Source organism: Canis lupus, chromosome 14 (genome assembly GCF_011100685.1).
Source record: "Canis lupus familiaris isolate Mischka breed German Shepherd chromosome 14, alternate assembly UU_Cfam_GSD_1.0, whole genome shotgun sequence".
In the NCBI taxonomy this organism is placed as follows: Eukaryota; Metazoa; Chordata; class Mammalia; order Carnivora; family Canidae; genus Canis; species Canis lupus.
This window is the reverse complement of record NC_049235.1, coordinates 46,832,647-46,856,672: the sequence shown is the minus strand read 5'-3', so window position 1 is coordinate 46,856,672 and position 24,026 is coordinate 46,832,647. Positions and strand designations below refer to the sequence as shown.

Below are 24,026 nucleotides of genomic sequence, written 5' to 3'. Positions count from 1 at the left end.
GGACGGGTGGCCTCAGGGAGCACAAGGTAAGGTGGGGTAGAGGAGTGAGGGGCAAAATTGTGTGATGCACCCAGGTGCTTCCCCCGGAAAATGGAGACAGGAGACCTTACAAAGTCTAGGTCAGTCAGTCCCTGACCTGGAGGCAGGTGACAGGCCCAGTCCTCCGTCTAGGAGTCAGCAGAGGCCTGCCACAGGCAAGCATGTCCTGGCCCAAATCAGAGCTGGGGGCTGGAATTTGTTGGTTCCCAATATTTCTAAGGCCCCCTGGGTGTGAGGGTCACTCAGCATCATTCAGGGAGGAGCCTGTTTGGTTCTAGATAGATTTGTGGGGTTTTGAGAGCCAGGAACCACGGTGGGGCACTCTGGGCATGTCATACTCCAATCATTATTTCATTTACTCACTCTTTAATCCATTTATTTCTTACTGAGACCTTACATCAGCTGTTTCTTTCCTTCTTCATTCTGAAAAGGATTTAAGAGGTTCACATTTGCACCTACTTTATATCCTATCTGTCACATAGGGTTTCAGAAATGTGCTATTCCCCACCTGTAATGCCTTCTCCATGTTTCCTTCTGTTCAAACAAAATCTGCTCGTCCAACAAGGCCTAGACCAAGTCTCACCGCCTCCCTGCAGACTCCTCAGTCATGTCGCCCATGGTCTTTTGTCTTTGGGGCTTTTTCTGTACTTACACTCTGGATCACCTATTTCCCCATATTTTCGTTCTAGCTTACCCTGCCTCTCTGACTAAACTGTGAGCCCTTTGGGGTTGGAGACTTAGTATATGAATTTTTAACGTCTCTAATGTCTACTAAGGCACGGAGGACATAGTAAGCCCTCAGTAACAGGAATTGCAGTTTAGAGAGAAACCTGCAGCTCAGCACTGGAGTGGTTCTTGATGATGCATTCTAACGAGGCCTAATAATGCACTCCCCGAGTTTCTCAGGAACACTCCATCTGAGCATGAACAGTTTAAATTACAAGGTCAGCTTCCAGAAAGAGGGAAGATAAAATTTGAAAAGCAATAAAGTAGCAATTTACATTTGTTCTCACCAGAGACTAAAGGAATACATTATAACACAGTGACAAGTTAATGTTGGAGCTTTGTGGAAAGTTGAATGTTGCAGGGGTAGACTTGGTTGTACTCGCCCACTTCAGGCTTCTGTGAAGTGTGCTGGGATTCTTGCAGGTTCTCCTCTTGGTATGCGCTACTGCTGAGAAATCTGGAACTTGCCAGGATCTAGAACTTGCCCCCAAGACACTTGTCCGATAAAGAGATCCAGTAACCCAGTCCGAGGAAATGAGAAATAGAGGTCACAGCCAAGATTCTCCTTTTGCTTCATTCCGTGGACGGAAGAGTGAAGAGGAAATGGGGGAAATGTGAAAGTTTTAAAGGGCCTTTAAAATGCCAATGTAGAGAACTAAGTAAGATGGTTCCCAGCATAGTCTTCCCTGGACCAAATTTTGCTTTTCATTGCCCTTTGAACAATGTTTCCCTGATCGCTTACTTTAATATTGTTAAGTTTTATTTTGGGGCATTTACTTGTCTTCCTTTATTATTTAATGCTCTTCCTCTTTATTTTATGCTCATTTCCCCTTTTTAATCTCCTCCCTCTCCATCTCCAAAGTCTCTAAACATTATTTTTTAATTAAAAGTTTCTATTTCAATTGCCCAAAGTGTAGCTTTTAGTGAGAAAAAGATTGGATTTGCATGCTGGGGACCAGATCAGGGATTCTTCATAGGTGGCTTCTCTTTTGGGTTTCTGGGTTTGGAATTTGTCTGCTTTGGTCCAGTATTTCTATAATGTCACAAAAGGAAATAGCTTCCTGCTGCATTTGTTACTCTTGAAAAGCGTACTAAAGGTGGCCACTAACTATCACGCTTAATTCACGTTCATTATAATCTTGAACTGATTCATAGGATCATCTGTGCACAACACAGTTTTTCTTTTTTTTTAAGATTTTATTTACTTATTCATGAGCGACACACAGAGAGAGGCAGAGACTTAGAGGGAGAAGCAGGCTCCCTGTGGGGAGCTGGATGCAGAATTGGATCCTGGGACTCTGGGATCACAACCTGAGCGGAAGGCAGATAGATAGATGCTCAACCACTGAGCCACCCAGGCATCCCCACAATACAGTTTTTAAAATGCAACTTGTTTGTTTTCCTTTTTTTTTTTTTTTTTTTTTTTTGTAAAGCATCCACCACTATGTGGCAGGCACTGGCCTAAGGATACAGATATGAATAAATTGCATTCCTGGCTCTTGTGGATCCCACAGTGATAAATGCAAAATGAAATCTGGCATGTAACCTTCTATGACTGTTCTAGTTTCTGCTCTACCACCCACTTTGTGTGAAAAATACTTTTTTTGGGGGGGTGGGATGGAGGGAAGAGGGACAAGAAGGGATGCTTACTGTTTTATCCAAGTTTAGTGACCCACCCAATGGGCATCATTTGCACAGCATGTGTGGGAAGCAGGGAACCTCAGGAGAGGTCAACTGCTGAGATAGCTGAGAAGCTTGAATCACACCCAGTGTAGGACTTGTCCAAAGAGCACACAGCCGTCCTCGCTTTTCTGTGCTCTACTCCTCCGCAGCCTCACACCCAATGGAGACCTTCAGGGAGACCTCCCAGAGGACCTACCATCCTCCTTAAATATCATCCATTGCTTTGAACATTTATCGAGTAATTACTCTGATGAAAGTAACTGTTAAATGCTTTAACATACATTGTCTTATTTAGTTTTTACAAACCTGTAGGGTAGCTGTTTTTATTAGACCCATTTTAGGGATGAGGAAACTGGTCAAGGTCACAAGACTGGCACACGTCAGAGCAAAGGCTGGAAGCCTGGGCCTAACATCACCACGTTTTTTGGCCAATATCCCACACTGGCCTTCTCTGGGATTCTCTACTTGGTCACACAGCAAAGAAGAGGTCTCAATAGCAGTGGTGAGGTTGATCAAAACCCACTGGGTGTGTCTTAAATATAGGTGTTCCTCTTTGAATTCAATAAACTTCCATAGGTTGTAGGTTGGCTCTGCAGGCCAATATGAAATTGGACAGAAAAGATTGTCTAGAAATTTGAGACTGTAGGAGAGAGCCAGAACAAGGTGACTTTCAAGTGCGCTACAACACAGGGTTTTGAATCATCATTTGATTATGCCATTTCCTGCATTCATTTACTCATTCACTCATTCATCAAGTACTTTCTCTGGTGAAATGGTACCAGTTGAAGGGATTCCTAAATCCAGCCTGCCATGTATAGGAGGAGACAGCCAAGCAACCCAGTAGTTCAAATACTGAACTTCCTTTTCCATGTGTTTTTCCAATCATTAAAAAAAAAAGATAATTATTTGCTTTAACAGACACTGAATTAGGTTTCTTTTCATCTAACGGGCAATAAATTCAGAAATAATCCAGGAGGGCAACACTGGCTCCATCTGACACATTGTTTCAGAATTCAAGCATTCCCTGATATCATTCGCAATCTTTTTTTTTTTTTTGAAAAACAGTGTCTAAAAATAGTTGTTCCATGCTCCAATGAAAACAACAGCTGATAATCCTAATTCACAAAATATTGAGTATGAGGGATTATCAATTAGCACAGCAACCTTTTTTTCCCTTTTGAAAAGAATTCACTGTCCCTTCAAAAGGCGTTAAGAAGGGATCCCTGGGTGGCTCAGCGGTTCAGCACCTGCCTTTGGCCCAGGGCCTGGTCCTGGAGTCCTGGGATCGAGTCCCGCGTCGGCCTCCCTGCATGGAGCCTGCTTCTCCCTCTGCCTGTGTCTCTCATGAATAAATAAATAAAATCTAAAAAAAAAAAGGCGTTAACAGTGAATGCACGCCGGTATTAACTTCCCTAATAAAGACGTCGCTCAGAGGAGAAACTCAAGGGTGAGGATCCACGGCCTGGGGAAGCCTCTGAAATTACAATGCAAATGACCAAACGGTGTAACTCGACCTACAAAATTGGGATTTAAGGGCGACTTTTTGCAAACGAGCTCCTCGGACACCCACAGAGAAGGGGACGTCTCAACTAACCCCAGGGCTGCGGGGCTTTGTGCCAACAAGTCGGAACAGCTTGGGTGGAAGGGAGGGCGCAGGGATGAGCGGCTTTGCCCGCTTTTCCCTACTCGTGCTGCGCTTCCTTTGCTCACGTTTTCCGCGCTATGGGAGAGAAGAGGCATTCTCGACCAAAGTTTTGTGTTTTAGCAGCACGTAAAGTTTCTGTGGTGCAGTCACGGGAGGGCGGCACGCGCGGCCCCCAGGGCAGACTCGTCGCGAGCCCTCCCTCCCCGGGGGCCGTTCGGCCGCGTCCCGCTCCGCGCCCCGCCCCCCCGGCGCACACCTGCGCCCCGACGCTTAGCCCTCGCCCCGGGATACCCGGCGGCCTCCTTGGTCGCGTGGCCCCGGCGGCGGCAGGACGGGGGCTGCTCGGGGCAGCGATCCCGGGCGCGAGGCCACACGCCGCGGAGCCCCGGCGAGCCCGCACAGCGCCCCCCCGCGGCCGCTCCCGAGCCACGCGCGCCCCCGACGCGGGTCCGAAACTTCGCGGGCGGCCGCCGCCCCGAGAAGCCCCTTCCGTCTCCCCGAGCCCTCGCCGGAAGGCGGTGAGCGCCTGAGCCCGCCCCCGACGCCGGGCCCCGAGCGGGCCGCTCCGGGGCGGGGGGGGTCGCGGGGCCGCCGCCGGGGCCGCCCGCGCCCGCGCCCGCGCCGGAAGTCCGCGCGTGCGCGCTGGCCGTCCGGGGGCGCGCGTGCGGCGCGGGGCGGGGCGGGGGCGGGGCCGCGCGGGGTGGCCCCGCCCCCCCGCCCCGCCCCCGGCGTTCCGCGGTCGCCGTGACAACCGGAGCGGCGGCAACGGCGGCGGGCGCGCGAGTCCGGCGCCGCCTCCCGGCCGTACCGCCAAAGCCAGCAGCCGCCGCCCGGCCTCGCCGCTCTCCCCGCCTCCCGGCCCGCGGGGAGGGAACGGCCCGCCCTCCGCCCGCCCGCCCGCCGGAGAGTGAGCGGCGCCCGGGCCGCCCCGCCAGCCCGCCGTCCCCCGGCCGCCGTCCGGGCGCGCGCAGCGAGCGGGCGCGACTATGCCAAGATGGTCCTGCAGGCGCGGAGCAAGCACCGGGAGGCGGCCCCCAAGCCGCCCCAGCCGCCCCAGCCGCCCCGCGCCTCCCCGTCGCCGCTGAGGGGGGCGCAGGACGCCGGCGCCGGGGAGCCCGGGCCCGAGCGCGCGCCGCGGTCCCCCGGGCGCAAGGGCGCCGCGGGCAGGAGGGGGCCCCGCGCCGAGCCGGCCGCGCCGTCCGCCGGGGGCGGGCTCGGGGGGCGCCTGGCGGCCGGGCTGCGCGGGGCGCTGGGCCTGCGGCGTGCGGGGCGCGGCCGGACCTGGACCACGCTCCTGCTAGGTGAGCAGCCCCGGAGCGCGGCCGCCGCCGCCGCCGCCGCCGCCGCCGCCGCCGGGCGGGAACTTCGGGGCGCGGGCCCTCTCCCCTCCGCGCGCTCCCCTCCCACTTGGCGCCGCCCGGGCCCCGCCACTTTGCAGCCCTCTCCGACTTTTCCCGGGACGGCCTCCCCTCCCCCTCCCCTCCCCTCCCCTCCCGCTCCGCCCTGCGCAGCCTTCCTCGCTCCCTTCCCGTCCGCTCTCTGTCTCTGCTTTTTTTTTTTTTTTTTTTGCCTTAAAAAAAAAAAAAAAAAATGGCCCCGAGATCAACAGCTGCCCGGCCTGGCGGCGGGCTGACAGGTCCGCGCTACGAGCCTGGGGCGCCGCTGATTGGCGCGGACCCGCCGCCTTCCCGTTATCTCGGCCCCGGCCCCGGCCCCGGCCCCGGCCCCGGCCCCGAGGACGACGATGAGCTCCGCTTGGGCTCGGAAGCGATTCCGCCCGTGGAGCTCAAAGCAGAAGCACGTTCCCCATCCTAGAAAGTTGCTCAACTTATAATTAAATTTTAGCGTGCTTTTTTTCTTCTTCTTCTTCTTCTGTCTCTTGTCGGCCACCAAGACCGCCCGCCGGTGGCCCTTGTGTGGTTCCTCCCGGCAGGTCACTTTTCCAGGTACGTGTCGTTGTGTGTTGCCCCCCCCGCCCCCCGCCCAGCCCTAATGGTCTCTGCTGACCCGAGAACAGGTTTGGTGTGGAGGGCTCCCCTCCTTTCCCGCTGCCATGCACCAGATGGATGATGGGCTGCGGTGTGCTGGGGGAAAAAAAATGATAATAAAGTTGAAACAGTCACAGGTTGTGGACCGACTTCAGGTTTCCTTTGTTTCTTGATTGACATTCCGATAAGGCAAGTTCAAGCAGTTTGGATAATGGGCCTAATTTTTCTAAGCCAGTAAAATGCTGTAGCTCCACCGCCTTTCCCATATAATACCGTTAATGGACTTTGGCTACCGCATGATTGAACTGTTGGTGATTTATGCCTTATTATCCTTTCAAATTCCCTCAGTGACCCAGAAGAATCTGGATTTCCATAGAGGCGAAGGAGTAGGACACAGCAATCCGGCTTCCCCTGGCATAACATCCACCACTAGAAGCCACTCAATCATAAAAAAGCCAGAGTCATCTCCGTGTGTTGTGTGTGTTCTGCTGGGCTCAGAAAGGTTGATATGGTTATTTAATGGGTGCTTCAGTGTATTGCAGATTCAAGCCGAGAAAAATTCAGTGTTTTCAGTATATTCCCCCCTCTTTTCCGTCGTCGTGAGCTTGAAAAACCTTGCCAGCGTGCAGGTTAGGTAAGTTCACCTTGGGGAGGCAGCATGGTACAGTGGATGAGACAGGCTTCAACTCCTGTTCAGAGTGGTTAAGTTTGGTTTAAGTTTCAAATTATTTCTTTTGTGAGCCCTTCCTTTTCTGTGACATGAGAGTATCACCTCCCCTGCTTATTCTGTGGGCATGTTCTGAGAAGCAGAACTAAAAGGGGTGGCTGATATACGGGAAGGCACTTTGCGTCTAAAGCCTTTAACAAGTTTTAGTTGCTGTTATAAAAGCACATGCATAATAGCGATTTGAGGTCTGGCGACAGGATGAAGTTGCATCTTTGTTGAATGGCTAGTTAAGAACATGAACCACTTCATAGTAAAATATGGAAGGGCACCACTTCTTTTCAGAGAGGTTACAGGAACACTCAGAGGGTAATATAATATCTTGCCATTTTCTTATAATTGCATTTACTTTGATTCCTATTATTGGATGGCTTGGCTTTGGCTTTAGTGAGCATTATATTGAATGCTTAGACCTAATACAGCTCCGTATTCATAGAACAGTGTAGCACTTCCCTTGGCTTACCCCTTTGGGCATTGGAAAGAGGTACAGTGAAGGAGCCGGCCCACATTTTTGGGTGTACTCTGGACACTGGTCATCGGATGTATGGAAGTTGGATGATTTTCTACATCTACAAGAGGCCATCTGTAGGAGGCCTCTATGAGAGGCCACAGGCAGCTTGAGAGGTGACTCTGGAGAATGATTGGACATAGGATGTTTGGTTCTTCCTCTGGCTCTATACTCTTAGGTCCTGCAAAAAGGAGCAGAGTTTAGACATTTTTGAAAGCCTCCTCATTCCTCCTCTTCTTGTTCTTTGCAGAACGAGTGAGAGTTGAGCTGACACTGTACAGATCTTTAGTGTGGGATTTTGCTATGACAAAAATGGCTTCATTTATGTTTGGGAAGAAATTTTACAACTTGAAGCTCCCTGAAGAAGCACACATTTTTAAGACTTAGAAACTGACTAGAGACGCTCAGTTCCATTCTTTCATTTTCTCCATATGTGCTAAGCACTGATGAACTATCTGCCACAGTGGCCATTTTCCGCTCTTGGCCAGGTGTTAAAGCCCTGTTTAAAAAATCAACTTAACCAATGCGCATGTTTTTCTTCTTCTTCTTCTTTTTTTTTAAGATTTTAAAATTTTATTTATTTGAGGCAGAGAGAGAACATGAGCGGGGGTGAGAGGGAGAAAAGGAGAGGAAGAGGGAGAAGCAGACTCCTCACTGATCAGGGAGCCCTACTCCGGGCTTGATCCCAGGACCCTGGGATCATGACCTGAGCCGAAAGCAGATGCTTAACCGATTGAGCCACCCAGGTACCCCATGCTTTTCTTATTTTGGACATAATGTGCTATTTATTTTGTGGCAACAGTCATAAAGAAGTGTTTTTCAAATGTTTGTGTTTTGAATTGTCCATCCAATAGCTCCCTGTACCAGCCAGACGCAACAGCAGTAAAGAAAAACCATGATGGTGTTTGTTCAGCTCTCTTGACCGTAACTCACGATAAGCAATACAATTTACATTAAACCTGCTCACACTTCTGAAAGTGCAACCCAGTACATTTAGGCACCTGTCATGTCTGTTACTCCGTTTAGGTATGTGAATGTCCTCGTAGGAAACAGATTTAATAAATAAGCTGTTTTTGAAAGTGAACAGTTTTAAGGAACCCATAAAAGGCATTGAAACCCCTAGGACTGTCAGCAATGAGAAGGTGTTAGCACCTCTGGGTCTCAGGGAGGAGGGGAGCTTCATCAGGAGCTGAAGCCAGGGAGAGCTGTGGTGTGGGAGCAGGATCTCCTACGAGGAGTGACCCCAGACACCCCCTGCACTCCTGCTTGGGGCCTCTCACTGGCTGATGAACTGGAACTCCTCTGGCAAGGGACTCGGCTGAATCATTCTGTAGGAGTGGGAACAAGGCAGAGAAGGGAGAGGAATGGATTTAGAGAAGCGAATGGAGACTGACCAGCAAATATGTGCATGTACCTGAAACAAGAGCCGTGTAAGAATACTTACTCCTGTAGTGGACGGTATACTCTGATTTCCTGTTCTGTCCTTTTGAAAACAAATGCCGTTTATAAACCGTTGGAGTTTTATGATCTAGTGTTTAACCTACGGTTTGCAAACACTGCCTTAGAAGAACTGTTTTTCTGATTCTATACCTATTTCAAACGAGTTGGGTGCCTGAGCAAAACATATAGCTTCCCTGAGCCTCAGTTTGTGTATATGTAAGAATGGGAGGCCGGGACTAGACCGGTGGCTCTCAGTCTTTGCAAAACTGGACTAGAATCACTTGGAAGCTTTAAAAAATCCTGATAGCCAACCCACACATCAGACCAATTAAATCAGAATCTGGGGGGTGGGGTGAGAGGGGGAAGCGTCAATAATTTTAAAGTGCTATGTCCTGCCTCTACTTAGAAGCAGACTTTCAGCATCACAGAGCTGACGTGCCTACATGGCAGTGACCCCCTTGTACTAAGTGTTTCTTACCTCCCCTCTTTCAGGCAGGAGCACAGATAGTCCGGTTTGCCCGTTTTTCCTGGTCTCCATTGTTTTCCCAAAAGTGGATCTGAGAGTTGCCATTCATCATCTGAGATGGCTGTTATTTTAATTAGAATTGAGAGAAGAGTGACATGTTTCTTGTACTCCTATCTATTATCAAAAGAGGGAAGGAAAAAGGATAGCTGGAGAGGGCTCTGTGTTTCAAGGAGAAATGGTAGGAGTGTTTTCCTTTGTGGAAGTGAAGAATATAATTGTTAAACATGCAAATAAGGCATGCCCATGGTGGAAGACTACAAGATATCATTTACAAAACATAATAAAATTGTAACCTGAATATGGAGGAGAGGGATAATGAAAACTCTTTGTTTTTTACCTTACATTTGTCCTAACTGACTTGTTGACATTGCCTGCAAGGTTAATGGCAACTGCACCCTACTCTAAGCTGGTTCTTTATTGGCAAGGCTTCTTAACTGCAACGTGGTGATGACATATTGGGTTGAATAATTCTTTGTTTGGGGGAGCTGTTCTGTGCATTGTGAGATGGTTAGCAGCATCACTGGCCTCTACCTATTAGATGCCAGTGGTGCCTCCCCAGTTGTGACAACCAAGATGTCTCCATATGATTGGCAAATGTCCTTTGGGAAGCAAAAATGCCACATCTAGGACCACTCCTTTTGTTAGCCACAACTTATGGGAGTGTGAAAGTCTATATGATGGGAAACACATATGACTTCTTAGGGGCAGAGGAGTAAGAAAGTAAGTGGAGGCTAGGTGTTAGCAATAGGGCTGGGGAGGACGCAGTGTGATGTGTTTGAGGTAGCACAGGCATCTCGGTACTCACCTGCGTTTGCCTCTTGTTTCTACACTTGAAAGCTCCCTTCATATTTCGACTCTTGGCTGTCTGGTCTTTAAAATGGGCATGATAAATGCCCCAGTGGTTGTGGTAAAGAATAAGTATACGTTAACAGCAGCTTTATTCACATTCACCAATTGCTGAATGCCTGCTAACTCCTGATGCTAGTTTGGAGGGATGAAATGGAGGACAAGGCAGCTGTAGCCTCTGTCGCCATGGAATTCCATTTTAAAAGAGTCAGGGACGAATAAAAATAATAGTACATTGTAGTAAGTCCAGTGGAGGAAAGAAAAATGTGGCCGAGATAGAAAAAAATAGGAGATGCCCACTTTAGAATCAGAAAAGTCTTTGGGGAGGCAGCCTTAGAAGTGAGACGTAAAGGTGAGACCTGTATGGAGGGGAACGGGCTCATCTCTGGATGTGGCACGCAGCCTGTGCTGAGGTAGGCCAGACTCAGCCTGTTCAACACCAGAGGGGCACACACCAGGCCTTGAGGAGTTTGGGGTTTGGGTTTTATTCCTGGTATGATGGGAAGCTACTGAAGACTGGTGAACAGGAGAATAACATGATTTAATTTTAACTTTGAGAAATCTGCTCTGGGGCAAATGGGTTGTGGAGTACAAGGGCAGCGCAGAGAGGAACCCCCGGGGAGGCTGTGACAGGGATCCGGCAAGAGAGTTGTTGTTGGTGATGCAGGGCGATAGACTGGAGATCTAAGGGTGTGTTAATAAATAGGTGTCAGGCCAGTACATGTCCCTGGAAAGCCAGTGAAAAAGATGGGAATTTGGGACTTAAAGGGTTTCTTCAGGGTTTGAAACCAGTTTTTTCCTTTTGAAATAGGTTGACTCTAAAAAACATTTATAATCACTTGAACATTTATATGATTAAAATATACAATTGGGTTCTGAATATGTTATGTTAATGTGTACTCAAATAACATGTAATGAGTTCAGATTGTGTAAACAGAAGGGTGTATTACCAATTTGAGATTGATTTTTGGCCTACAATATGACATCAATACTGAAATACACATGTGTATCTGGATGTTTCTAAAATTTGAATCATAGCCATTTTTATAAGCTTTTTTTTTTTTTTTTTTTAAGATTTTACTTATTTATTCATGAGAGAGACACACACACACAGAGAAGCAGAGACACAAGCAGAGGGAGAAGCAGGCTCCATGCAGGGAGCCCGATGTGGAACTCGATCCTGGGTCTCCAGGATCAGGCCCCAAGCTAAAGGCAGTGCTAAACTGCTGAGCCACCCGGGCTGTCCCATTTTTACAAGTTTTATACATTTAGCCTATTCAGCTGTATTAATGTTTCTTAAAGTTTATGTTAATGAGATTTACATTATCATAGGGACTGGGTGCATGTTTCCAGGCTGGGTAGCTTTAGGCTTTATAATTTATATGTTTAGTTCTAAATTCTTGCTTTGCTGGTTTATCTTTTGCCATCAGATTATACTTTACCCAAGCCATCGGAACATTACTCTTCCAGGGAAGAGTCTGCTAGTTTTCTTTAGTTACCATTGTAATGAGTATTATTCATCAAAGTTAGTAAAAGTTTTATCTATTTCTAGGTCGAGACCTTTGTGCTACTCCTTAATTCCATAAAAGGCAGTCTCATTTCATAGGAAAGATCAGTTCTTCATGGGTGATCTTTCAGAATTCAAGAATCATTGAAGAGGAATAAATTTAAAAGTAGAAAAATTGATTTTTAGAGTACATAAATCTACAACTATTGTAACTTTTTTTTTTTTTTTTGCTTCAATACTACTTTTTATTTTCTCAGCATTTTTTTTTTCTTCTTAAATACATTTAAATTTACAGCTCACATATCTCCATGTTTGTCTGGGATATTCCTTCATGTTTGACTTCCTTTCCAAAGTAACCAGTTGTCAGGTGTGTTTTTCAAGTCTGTCACTGCACATGATCAATGCTTGGGCAGCGTTTTGTAATTTTAACTTCTAGCAACAAAGGTTAACATAATAACCTAGTCCCCCAAATCACTCACTAAGTTCTCTTGTGATTCATTGTACTGATCAAGGATGGGGTGAGTTTTTCTTCTAGTTTACAGTAGTAACAACTGTATCTTAAACACACTTTATAAATTACTTGGTGAATTAGTTTTGAAAAACTTGCCATCTTGACAAATTTTTAACTTGGGAAGATTGTTATAATTGAGAAGAGTGAGGCTTTAGTCATATTTTTATACAACTCAACTCAAATTTGCCTAAAATACTACTGTTCTGCACTGGATTTGTCTATTACTTCCTAACAGTAATCACTGCTTTTTGTAATGCAGCTTTTCAGTGCTTCAATTGTCAAACCTCAGAATCTTTTCTCCACATTTTAATAATAATCATATAGTACTTATGTAACTAGCACGGTGCCACTGTTTTCCACTTATTTAAAAGTTTTTTTTTTTTAATAAGACCTTATTCTCATTCTTTTGTCATCTTTGATCTCCATTGGAAAACCATAAAAAATCTAGAACTGAAAGGTTACTGGAATTTTACATGTGAAGAAAGTAAAGTAGGCCAGGTGAATGGCCTGACATCATTAGTGAGTTCACAAGGGCAACTTTAAGATCGAAATTAAGGTCTCCTGGCTTGTTAAGCATTATCTGTCAAATTGTAGATTTTAGACCTATAGTTTAGGGAAACTGTCAAAAAACTGTCAAAGATACATTAATGGGACATGCCACTGTGGTGCAGTCGGTTGAGGGTTCCACTCTTGGTTTCAGCTAGAGATCTCAGGGTAGTAAGATTGAGCCCTGCCTTGGGTCCTCACTCAGTGCATTGTCTGCCTAGGGCAGACCCTGGTGCCCCCAAACCTCCCCCTCCAGCTCTCTCTTCTCTCTCGCTCAAATAAATATCATAATAATTATTTCTTCTTCTTCTTCCTCTTCCTCTTCTTCTTCTTCAATACATCGATGGGAAGATGACCTCCTGTATTTTAAGACCTGATAACTCTTTTGGCAAGAGCACTACTTTGCTGGCTTCTGCTTATTTGGAGGAATCACTCTGTTATATCCATATGGTCAACCTGTTAGTCTCCATTTTGTTTTTGCTTGACTTTTTTTGAAAACAGCTAAATTCTGAATTATTTTTGATTGTGTCGGTTGGTCATCTGGCATTTGTATAAAAACAGAGTAAGATAGTAATCATTGGTATTATAGTTTTCTTAACTATTTAAAGAATAAGGTAAACTGTGATATCCAAGGGCAGTTTCCAATTTGTGGGAGAATCCATAACCCAAAGAGTGGAATGGTTTTTTGATGCACGAACTTGCTAAAATCCCTTGCCAAATGTGATGGGCTTGGGTTTATATTGTATATATGTGGATCTTTTTTCCCCCCTCTAAAGAAGAGATGCAGCTTCTACACTTTTTCCATTAGGTTTACTAAAGTTTTTTAGTTTTGCTATGATTGCTCAGAAGCATTTAATGTGCTAGCTTATTATTTTGGGCCTATATTTATCTAGCTACTTATACTTAAAGCACTGAAATGCCTTTTTTCAATAAGGAAGAAGCTACCTTATGAAAATTACTAATGTAGGTTACTGTTTAATTTAGAGGTATTTGTGTTCACGTTATGTGAGGATAAGATTTTAAAAGAAGTTAGAATTTATTGCTTTAAAAACCCATATGATGGGTGACTGTTCTATTAAGTATTCCCTACTTTAATATATGTATATACATAAATATTTAAAAATGTGAAAATTTACTTTGCATATTATATTCTTGTTGAGGCTGGCGATACATATTTTCTATATTCTGTTTTCATATATTCATTTAAAAATAAGCCTTTGTCCTTGATTTTTAAATTATTTCTAAAGAATTTCCTTCTGTAGGTGAATGCATCCTTTTGGTTAAATGTGCTAATTGACATTTTCATGCCTGAGCATGAAATTATCAATGATCAATTCTGTAGATTTCCGAGTCCCAAGTGAAAGCTATTGAATTGGGGTCTTTGAAAGTGGGGACCCACAAATACAGTCTTAATGTGCTTCTCTTAGATTAGTGTTCTCAACTCTCACTGCTCATTAGAATCACCTCCTGTGCCAAACCTAGCAATGTTCAAAGCTCCCCGGTGATTGCACCATGCTATCCATGTTGACACATTGTTCTTAAAAGTATTTATATATCATCTGGGGGGTCTTGTTAAAATGTATAGTTGGGTTTAGAGGTTCTGGGAGGAACCTGAGAGTCTGCATTTCTAACAAGCTTTCAGGTGATGCAATTACTGCTTGAGGACACTTGGAATACAAAGAGCCAATCTCACATTACATTTTGTGAACTATCACAGATTCTGTTCCAGTCATTTTTGTACCAGTGATAATTAACCTTGACTGTACAGCAGAATCGCTTGTGGATTAAAAAAAATCCCTGGAGTTTCAGATTTAAGGGCTCTGGATTAATACTCATGCATCTCTAGTTTTATCTTGCACCACTGAGGATTCTAATGCAGTCCCAGGGTTTAGACCACCATGACTCTGTAGTACTGCAGTATGATATATTCTGAAACCTGCTTTGTTTCTTTATTGAGTGGCTCAGTGCTTCTCAACTTTTTCACATCATGGCACACGTAGAAAATGATAATATTTGTGTGGCATTGAGTGGGTCAACGGTATCTTCGAAGCCCTTAGATCACTGGCCCCCGGGACTCTGGTCCTCCCATTCTTAGCAACTCCGGGCCCAGCTTTGTCATACTCCTTGGTGTTCACAGATCTCTGAGAGCCTGACACACTCTATGTATATAGTGAGTGACCCCTCAACAAATGTTGCCATTAACATTTATTCTGAACTGTGGATCAGTAATGGGATTTTTTTTTTTTTTTTTTTTTTTTTTCCCTGTCGGAGCCCAGACCACATACAGCTTTACTGTTGCCGTCTTCTCTTCCGGCTACCCATCATAATCCCCACCTAAGTGGTTGGCACGTCTTGAGCTCTGTCCCTCCCTCCCATCCCACTTTCGTAGCCCCTGCCCTGGGAAGGTCATAACCCTTCTGCCTTCTCAGATTTTTTACAGTTTGTAGACTTTGTGCCCTTTTGCTTGAAGCCTAATGCCTTCTCTCATTATTTTATGTACCTAAATCTTATCTCTCAAAGGTTTTATTTTTGATGTTGGCTACTATTTCTTTAATGTTGTTGGTTTCTAGGGAAATGTGTTGTGCATTTAGTAGACATTTAGATACTTGTTGACTTTAGAGCACTTGTAACTCTCAAAACTCTAGGTGTTAGAAGAAGGGGGCTGAGCTTGTATATACATGGCTGTTGGCTTTTTCTTAAACTGGGTCCTACAGGATGTCTTTTCACTTGTTACTTTACTACACAAAAACTGGCCTCTGTTTCATTCTAGGCACTACAGACTGCAGAAAATATGATTTCTTCCAATATATTAATTTTACTGTAACATGTATACCTTTGTATAATGGGAGCTCTTTGAGCAGTTTGGAATGCTTAGATATTATCTTTAGATATTTAGGTTTTTAATTAATTGAGTACATTCTATAGTTTCTCCTACATGGTGATCATCATTTAACAGTTCAGCCCAGTGAGGTGCCAGGCATAATGCTAAGAGGTGTAGATATGAAGATGAATTAAACACAAGCTCAGCCTCAAGGCCTTTGCATTCTAGCAGAGAAACTGTTGTGTGCATGACTAGCTGTTTAGGTACTGTAATAAACGTATTTTAGCTAGGGTGGCAGGATAAGCTCCACAAAATGACCCATTTGATTTCCTGTGATTTTGAGGATGACATAGGAGTTTACAGGCAGAAGCAAAGGTATAGCATCATAAAACACTTGGTATTTTAGGGGATTATTGTCCAGTGCAGCCAGCATAAAGGAGGTGTGATGGGGATTAACTAGAAACAGACCAGAGTGTGGGCTTCATGGTTTGAGCCATGGGAAGTCATGGAGCTTTTCAAACAAGAGGATGAGATGCTTAAACCTGTACATTTAGAAATTGACTTCATTCTCCAGGATGGATATTGATGTGGAACAAGGAGACTATTTACTGGTGCCTTTTCCTTCTGGAAAGAAACTTTTTTTTTTTTTTTTGATTAAAGATTTTATTTATTTATTCATGAGAGATACAGAGAGAGAGAGAGGCAGAGACATTGTCAGAGAGAGAAGCAGGCTCCATGCAGGAGCCCGATGTGGGACTCGATCGTGGGACTCCAGAATCATGCCCTGGGCTGAAGGCAGACGCTTAACCACTGAGCCACCCAGGTGTCCCCAACTTTTAAACTCTGAATAGATCCTTGGGAACACTAAGAAATGATTAGTAATAGTAGGAAGGAGTTGAGTATAGAACTTGTCAAGGTTGACTTGGAAACCTTGTCCAAAAGATTTAAGGGGAGCATCCTTAACCTCTTTTTATGTTATTGTCACTTGAGGGTTAGGAAGGCTAAAACTCTTTCGAATGCTTTAAGTATGGATTAACCTCAATTTAGGAATAAATTGTATTAAATTTTGCAAGTAATTTTGGACTTAGAATACATTTTTCCATATAAATATTGTTACAAGATGAGGTCATCAAATGTCCACAAATAGGAGAGGAGGGAGTTCAATCCCAGTGGAAAGAAATGGAGGTTTGGAATTAGAACCATCTGGCTCCAGTTGATTCTTGCCATTTATCAGCTATATGCCTTTGGAGGAAATGACCTCTTGAAGGCCCAGTTTTTCATTTGTAAAATAGAAATAAATACCCCAGAGGCTGTGTGAGAACCAAACAAGAGTTTGTGATGGTGCTCTAAATTTTCGAGTAGTAGTTATGAAGTATACGGGTAAGGGAAAAATGTAACATGGGTGGGATAATGTATTCCCCATCAGGAATACCTGTTGCTGGCTGCAGTTGCAGCAGAGCCTCTGGCGGGTTACCACAGAAGGACAGAAGTAGAGGCAGCCCACCTTGACTTCATGGTTCTTGCTCTCCTACCTTGAGGAGGAAGAGAGAAGGGACATTGGGCCTCCAGCACTAGAGTCCATGAGACTCAGCTGGGTATCTTAAAAATACAAATCACAGGGGGCTTTACTTCTCAGCAGTCCTGATGGTGGGTGGGAGGTATGTACACAAAGGTGCCCTGGGCTTCTGAGTCACCTTCTCAGGAGGGACAAGCTGGGGGAAAGGAGGAGGCTGGAAGAGGAGGCGAGTATGGGCAGGGATTGGGTGCTGGGTAGAGAAGGAAGAGGGTTTAGGAGCTCCTAAGGATTGAGGATTGAGGGGAACCTATGGAAGAGCCGGCTCTCTCATTTCTTTTCTGTTCCTCCTGCCCTCCCTCCTGCTGCTCACCACTGTGGGTCAGGCATTGTGGTGGGGGGCAAGGGGCATCCCCTCCCTGCTTTCCCAAGGCACTGGACTTGCTGGTGTGAGGCCATCCAGAGGAAAAGAACAAAGGCCAGGAATGGCCTTAGGGAGCTGTAGCTAGAAGGAGGGGTGTCAGAGGGAGCTGAACAAGGGTGACTTTGGGGACTTCACCTGGGGGTGTTGGTCCCACCCTGCTGCCTGCTGCTGTGCTGGAGGCTAGGGGGGAACTGGAAGTTTAGGCTGCTTATAGATGGGCTGCGTGGGGTGGGGTGGGGGAGGTATCTAATTTGCACTAAGTAAGCAAAGACTAAATTTTTGGGAAAAAAACCCACAAATCTATTACATACATTAGAAATGTGTGTGTGTATCCCTCAATCAGAGCACATTCAACTTTATTATGTGGACATGATTTACATTATTTCATTTTCCTCCTTAATTGTATCAAGTTGTTCCCATTAATTTAGCAAACATTTTGAGTTGAGCTCTGCTAAATACTATAATATAAACTTCAGTAAAACACTGTTTCTGTCCTCAGAGAGTTACCTTCTAGTTTGTTTAAACAGGATTCTAATAACAGGAGAAGAACAATTTTCAGTAAAGAGGCTGCTCATCCCATGAAACTGAAAATTGATATAATGTGACATATAATCTGGTGCAAAATTTTTTTAATCAGAAAGTGGAAGGAGTGTCCAATTTAGTTTTAGAGTTAGTAATTTAGGTTCTTCCAGCAAAGCATAAGAGCATTTCAGAATTCTCAGCCATAGGATTGCAATCTTTTGAATTAGATTACAAAGCAAATCTTCTTTCCTTGAACACATTTTCTTATGGAATAGGCTTGGATTGTTGAAGCTTCTTTTTTTATTTTTAAGTATTTTATTTATTTATTCATGAGAGTTAGAGACAGAAGCAGAGACATAGGCAGAGGGAGAAGCAGGCTCCTCACAGGGAGCCCGATGTGGGACTCGATCCCGGACCCCAGGATCACGCTATATTTACCACAGTACCTTAGAATGACAAAAAAATATCACCTGTATTAAAATGGAAAAAAAGGGATTATCAATTTTGTGACACTCCCAAAAGACTATATACAGGGTTGATAATCACTGGACTAAATTTGGAGAAAATAATCTTTAATCTTTTCTGTACGCAAGAAGGCAAGAAAAGCTCTTTAGGGGTGCCTTTAGAAGTTTTTGTCATTTTATGTCTTTATGCTTAAATTATATGCTCACCAGGCAGTATCTGCTTTACTAGGGGTTTCATTTTCAAATGACATATATAGATATACACACATGCACACTTATAACTTCTTTCAGTTTTGAATACATTAAAGCATAATTACATCTTTTTTTCTTTTGGAAGGGAAGGGGGAGAGGGGCAGAGGGACAGAGGGAGAGGGAGAGAGAATCTTAAGCAGGTGCACGCCGAGCACGGGGCCCAATGCAGGGCATGATCTCAAGATCCTGAGATCAGGCCCTGAGCTGAAATCAAGAGTAGAATACTTGACCGACTATGCCACACAGGTGCCCCGTAACTCTACATTTTTATATAAAAAACATTATATGTTCTCATTCATTTGGGGAATATAAATAATAGTGAAAGGGAATATAAGGGAAGGGAGAAGAAATGTGTGGGAAATATCAGAAAGGGAGACAGAACGTAAAGACTGCTAACTCTGGGAAATGAACTAGGGGTGGTGGAAGGAGAGAAGGGCGGGGGGTGGGAGTGAATGGGTGACGGGCACTGGGGGTTATTCTGTATGTTAGTAAATTGAACACCAATAAAAAATAAATTAAAAAAAAAGAAAAAAATTAGTAGTTTCTATAAAACAAACTGCTTATATCAATTGATGAATTGCGACTTTCTCCCCCTTTTAAGAAAAAAAAAAGGAGGGGAATAAGACCCTTTAGGTTAAGGAAGCCTGCCTGTTGTCTAACCCACCCCCATAGTCCTCCTCAAGAGGCCATCCAGTGTGTGGCTTTCATGTAAGAGTTCTTGTCCTCAACTTCCCTTTCTCTGTTTACTTGCTTCCTTTCCTTGGGCAAGTTACTCATGTTAGTTCAGGTAAAGCCCTTAAAAATACTTGGCATATAATAAGAATGTAAATGTTAGCTGCTTTATTATTATTACTACTAAATTGAAATGAACAAAGGAATTAAAAGCACTGGGCGAATTATGAATTGACCCTGGAGGCTATGAAAGAGCTCTGTTCAAATGCCCAGAACTCCAAGAATTGTTTAGTGTTTCAGTGATTGAATTAAAGGAATGCACCAAAGACCACTTGGTACTTTTGTTCTAAGGAATTGTGGTATTCTGAGGAAGTACAGAGGTGATGGCCTTGAGAAATCCTATTTATCACTCTAGAATTGTGGAAGTTAAAGGCTAATTTAAAAGCATATGTGAAGAGCATTACCACTGAAGTCAGTAGAAGACAGGATGCCCTCTTCTACCAGAATTACTTAATATTATTCTACAAATTTATTATTATTGTCAAATGGGAAAAATAACAGCAAAAGTATAAAATAGCAAAATTATCATTTTTAAATAATATTGTTTAAAATAGAGGATTGAAGATAATAAACCAAAAAACTATAAGAATTAGTAATAATTTAGCAAATGAGTAAAAAATACATTGCAAGGTCACCTGTGTGGCTCAGTCAGGTGGGTGTCTGCCTTCAGCTCAGGTTGTGGTCCCTGGGGAGGTCCTAGGATCAAGCCCCACATTGGGCTCTTTGCTCAGTGTGAACGAAGCCTGCTTCTCCTTCTCCCTCTGTGATTTCCCCCACTTGTGCTCAAATAAATAAATAAAATATCTAAGAAGATACATTGCAAAATAAATATACTTCAAAAATGAGGAAGACAAACTATGAGAGACTCCTGACTCTGGGAAGGGGAGGTCGGTGGGGCAATAGGATAACTGGGTGACAGGCATTAAGGAGGGCACATGATGTGATGCACGATGGGTATTATACTATATGTTGGCAAATTGAATTTAAATAAAAAATACACTTCAAAAATAAATACATTAACAATACTAGTAAGGTATAATAAAATGATGATATGGATATTATGAGAAAAAATGTTAAGGTTACAAGAAAGACTTAAGGAATATGAGTTAACTGTGTAATAACTATATTCTACTGATAGGATTTTTATCAATGGCAGTTGAAAAGGAAGTTGAATAATTGAAGGTATATCCATGTTTGTGGGTATGAACATATGGATTCATATCGTTAACATGTGGATTCTTTCCAAATTAATTTTTAAATGAAATCCCAATTATCTCAAATTACCAAATCTCATATTACCAAAATATGTGTGTCAAGTGTTCTATATGATAAATATGGCATTTACAGTTTGTGAGAGAAGAATGATTTATTCAGAACATGGTAATGAAATTATTGAGAAAATAAAGCCCAGACTTCATTATGGCTTTAAAGGCAGAAACCAAAAAGGAATGGATGGTAAATTTGTCAACAAGAAATATCAAAATTTTGAAAGATCAAAGTATGATGTAAGCAAATGTCGAATGACAAGCCTAGTTAAATATTTGCAGTTGTAGTGACCTAGAAAGAGTAACCTTTTGTCTTTTAGTATCTCCTAGATAAAGTGTATTTTTTTAATTTTTAAAAATATAAATACTTCTTTAAGAATAAGGCAATAAGATCTAGACTAGTTTTCATTTCTAAGAGTATTTTCATAGTCCAATTAGTTATTTAATCGGAAGCCTGCAATAAAATGAATCTTATGACATAAGAAAATTGGTATTTTCTGGATTCCTCTTAATATATTCTTTGTACTTGGACAGAAAGCCAACTATTGATTCTCCTATGAGACTGATTTTATTATTAGCTTGTTTTTTTTCTCTTCCTTACCTTTTCTTTCTTCCTTTTGCCCTGATGAAAGGAAAAAAAACCTTCTAAAGGCCTGAGGTATAAGGGAAGTCATTTTAGGTTTCTAAGTCAGCATGACTGTACATAAACTTGGTTTAAACCAAAAGGCTGATTTATGGTCCAGCGTGCATACATTATACACTTGCTTTGTAAATGAGTAGCCTAAAGGAAAACCATCTTGTCTTTAAGATATCCATCAATGCTTCTACTCCCTGCATTCCTTAACATTAAAACTTGTGTTGCCTGTCTGTATGCTAATCTATAATCTTTTGAGCTTTAACAAAATGTAAAGAAGTATATAACCCTGTAAAAGCTGTTTATTCTCTGAAGCACTTTCTTCTCTGTGAAGAGTGTGTTTCCTGGGCAGCTGTCCTAAATTGGCCTCCAGTAAAACTCTTTTCTTACTTTTAGAGATTCTAAAATGTTTGCTTGTTTTGCATCAACAATCCCCCCATCTCTTCCTTCTTTACTTATTTCATTTATAAATTTGTTTTAAAAATAGTAAAATTTATCATAAAAATCCAGATAGTGCAGCAATATATAAAGAGTGATAGGCTCTCATTTTATTCATCCCCAGTCCTGCGCCCTAGGGTCACCATTTTTTTATTCCATTCTAAATTTACCTCTCACCATTGGTTCTATCCCTTCGGCAGTTATATTTGTGGAAATTTCAATCTAAGGGTTCCTTGTATAGTTTTTGGCAAATAATAGGCCTGCATTTTATTGAATGAGTGAATAAATGAAATTTGTAGATATATGCCTAATTCTTTTATAATCCAGGCTGTTGGATTTTAAAGCATAGCCGTAGGGTTTCTTTCAAAGAGTCACTCTTCTTTCCCCAGTTGCTAAGAGTACAACATTACACAGTCCAAATGCTTATCTTTATAATGCTTTTCTATAAAGTGAAAACATTTCTTTATGCTAACATGATAATTTAAGTTTCTTTTTTTCTTTCAGCTGCCTTTGCAGCAGTGTTGCACTGGTAAGATTGTTTTTTTCCTCTGGTATATTTTATGCAGATATTTACAACTCCCCAAAGCTATTTCCCATATATATAAAGAAATAATTTCAGTATGATAAGGATGAGAATATATTATTACTTGCAACACAATAGTCTGAAAAAGTAGTTTAATTGATAAATCAAGGTCAGAATAATGTAATTTTTTAATAAAAAAAGATCCATTATTAAAGAGGTTATATTTGAGACTGTTTCACTTAACGTTAATATAGTGTTCATGTTGAGAGGAAGATTAATTTTTTTTAATCTTCTAGATAGAGTGAAATATGAATTTCATTAATCAGACATTTCTGAAATGGTAACCCAATGACATTTATAGTTCAATTTATAATTTTATTGTACTTGACTTAAAATATTGTTATTCTGGTTCATTCTAATTTTAAAATCTAATCTGAATGTGTTTTCTATTAGAAATTTTAGTAGAAATGTTACGACATGTAATAGAAAAACAAATATGGATACCATTATATTTGAGTTTCATTACAAAATTATGTGCAAATTTCTAGATACCTTTATTTTTGCTTGTAGAATTTCTTTTAAAAATAATACTTAGTATAAGTGTCAATGCTTGTTACCCTTTTGTTTTTGCAGGAGCCATATAACACACCTCTTCGAAAATGATCGTCACTTTTCTCACCTCTCAACATTGGAAAGGGAGATGGCTTTTCGCACTGAAATGGTTAGTTTTTATGTCATATTTTAGGAATCTAAAAACCTTAAGCTTTTTATCATGGAAATTTTCAAAGATGTTCCAAAATAGAAAGTTCCCCTTTCCCAACCCACAGCTTCAACTGGTGACACCGCTGTTTATCTTTTGTATACACCTTCACACATAGGAAACCTCAGACGTCATATCATTTCATCCGTAAATACTTTCATATGTGTCTCAAAAGAAAGGAATTTTTTGTTACCCAGAGTACTATTGACACACTTGAAAATGATGAACAGCGATTTCTTAATATCAATCAATCAGTGTTTAAATGACCAATTGGCTTTTTTCTTCTTATAGTTGGTGTGTTGGTAGGCTTGAATCAGGATTCAAGCAGTGTACATTGCATCTAGTTGATGTATCTCTTAAGTCTTTTAATCTATAAATTCCATTTTTGTTGTTTTTCTATTATTGAAGAATCTAGGTTATTTGTCTTCTAGAATTACCCATAGTAATTCACTTTATTTATTATGTTCAACCTCCCAAGTTTCCTGAAAATTGATAGATAAGAGACTTGGTACCTGAAGGTTCAATTTTTTTTAGCAGGAATATTTCATAAATGATGTATATTTATTATTGTACCGTACGAAGAGGCACATCGTATCTGGTTGTCTGTCTTTTTTGCTATGTCAAGATTGATCAGTGGCTTTAGTATTGTCATGTTGATCTCACTTAGCCAGCCATCAGCCTAGGTCAGTTAATTCATTAAGATTACCAAATCATGATGATCTATTCTTTTTTCCTCTGCATTTGTTAACTGTAATTCTTTCTATAAAGAATTCTCCCATAATATTCATTTGATTTCTCTGATGTACGCCTCTTATAAGTAAGACAGGTAGATGCTTGATTCTTTTTTCTTTTATTTACCACTTTCTAGAAAAATGAGTTGGTCTCCCAGCATTTTCTTCTGGTAATCAGTAGAGTTCCTTCTTTTGGAGTATATCCTTATGATCTGATTGATTGTAACATTTTGTTAACTTACCTGGTGAGAGCCTTTG

General features: G+C 42.5%; 1 protein-coding gene and 1 long non-coding RNA gene across 8 annotated transcripts in view; one reads left to right on the top strand and one right to left on the bottom strand.

Moving 5' to 3' along the window:
- The first annotated feature begins 5,072 nt into the window (after nucleotides 1–5,072).
- The window catches only part of DPY19L1 (dpy-19 like C-mannosyltransferase 1), a 141,985-nt gene continuing 123,031 nt past the window's right edge, over nucleotides 5,073–24,026 (top strand). For 4 of the 7 annotated variants that reach the window (XR_005369693.1, XR_005369694.1, XM_038557319.1 and 1 more), the window contains exons 1-3: nucleotides 5,088–5,394; nucleotides 22,259–22,283; nucleotides 22,911–22,998. Coding sequence is in view for 5 of the 7 variants with exons in the window: in XM_038557319.1 (XP_038413247.1) it covers nucleotides 5,088–5,394; nucleotides 22,259–22,283; nucleotides 22,911–22,998 (420 nt within the window). In the remaining 2 variants the exon portion in view is untranslated. Of the gene's footprint in view, nucleotides 5,395–6,151; nucleotides 6,716–22,258; nucleotides 22,284–22,910; nucleotides 22,999–24,026 lie in introns of those variants that run through there. The other 3 variants (XM_038557318.1, XM_038557322.1, XM_038557321.1) reach the window with 3 other exon arrangements.
- On the bottom strand, nucleotides 8,068–9,731 carry LOC119866409. Its single transcript, XR_005369695.1, has 4 exons — nucleotides 9,617–9,731; nucleotides 9,232–9,340; nucleotides 8,758–8,796; nucleotides 8,068–8,641 (listed from the first exon to the last, which is right to left on the bottom strand). It is a non-coding gene; the product is annotated as an uncharacterized LOC119866409 (long non-coding RNA).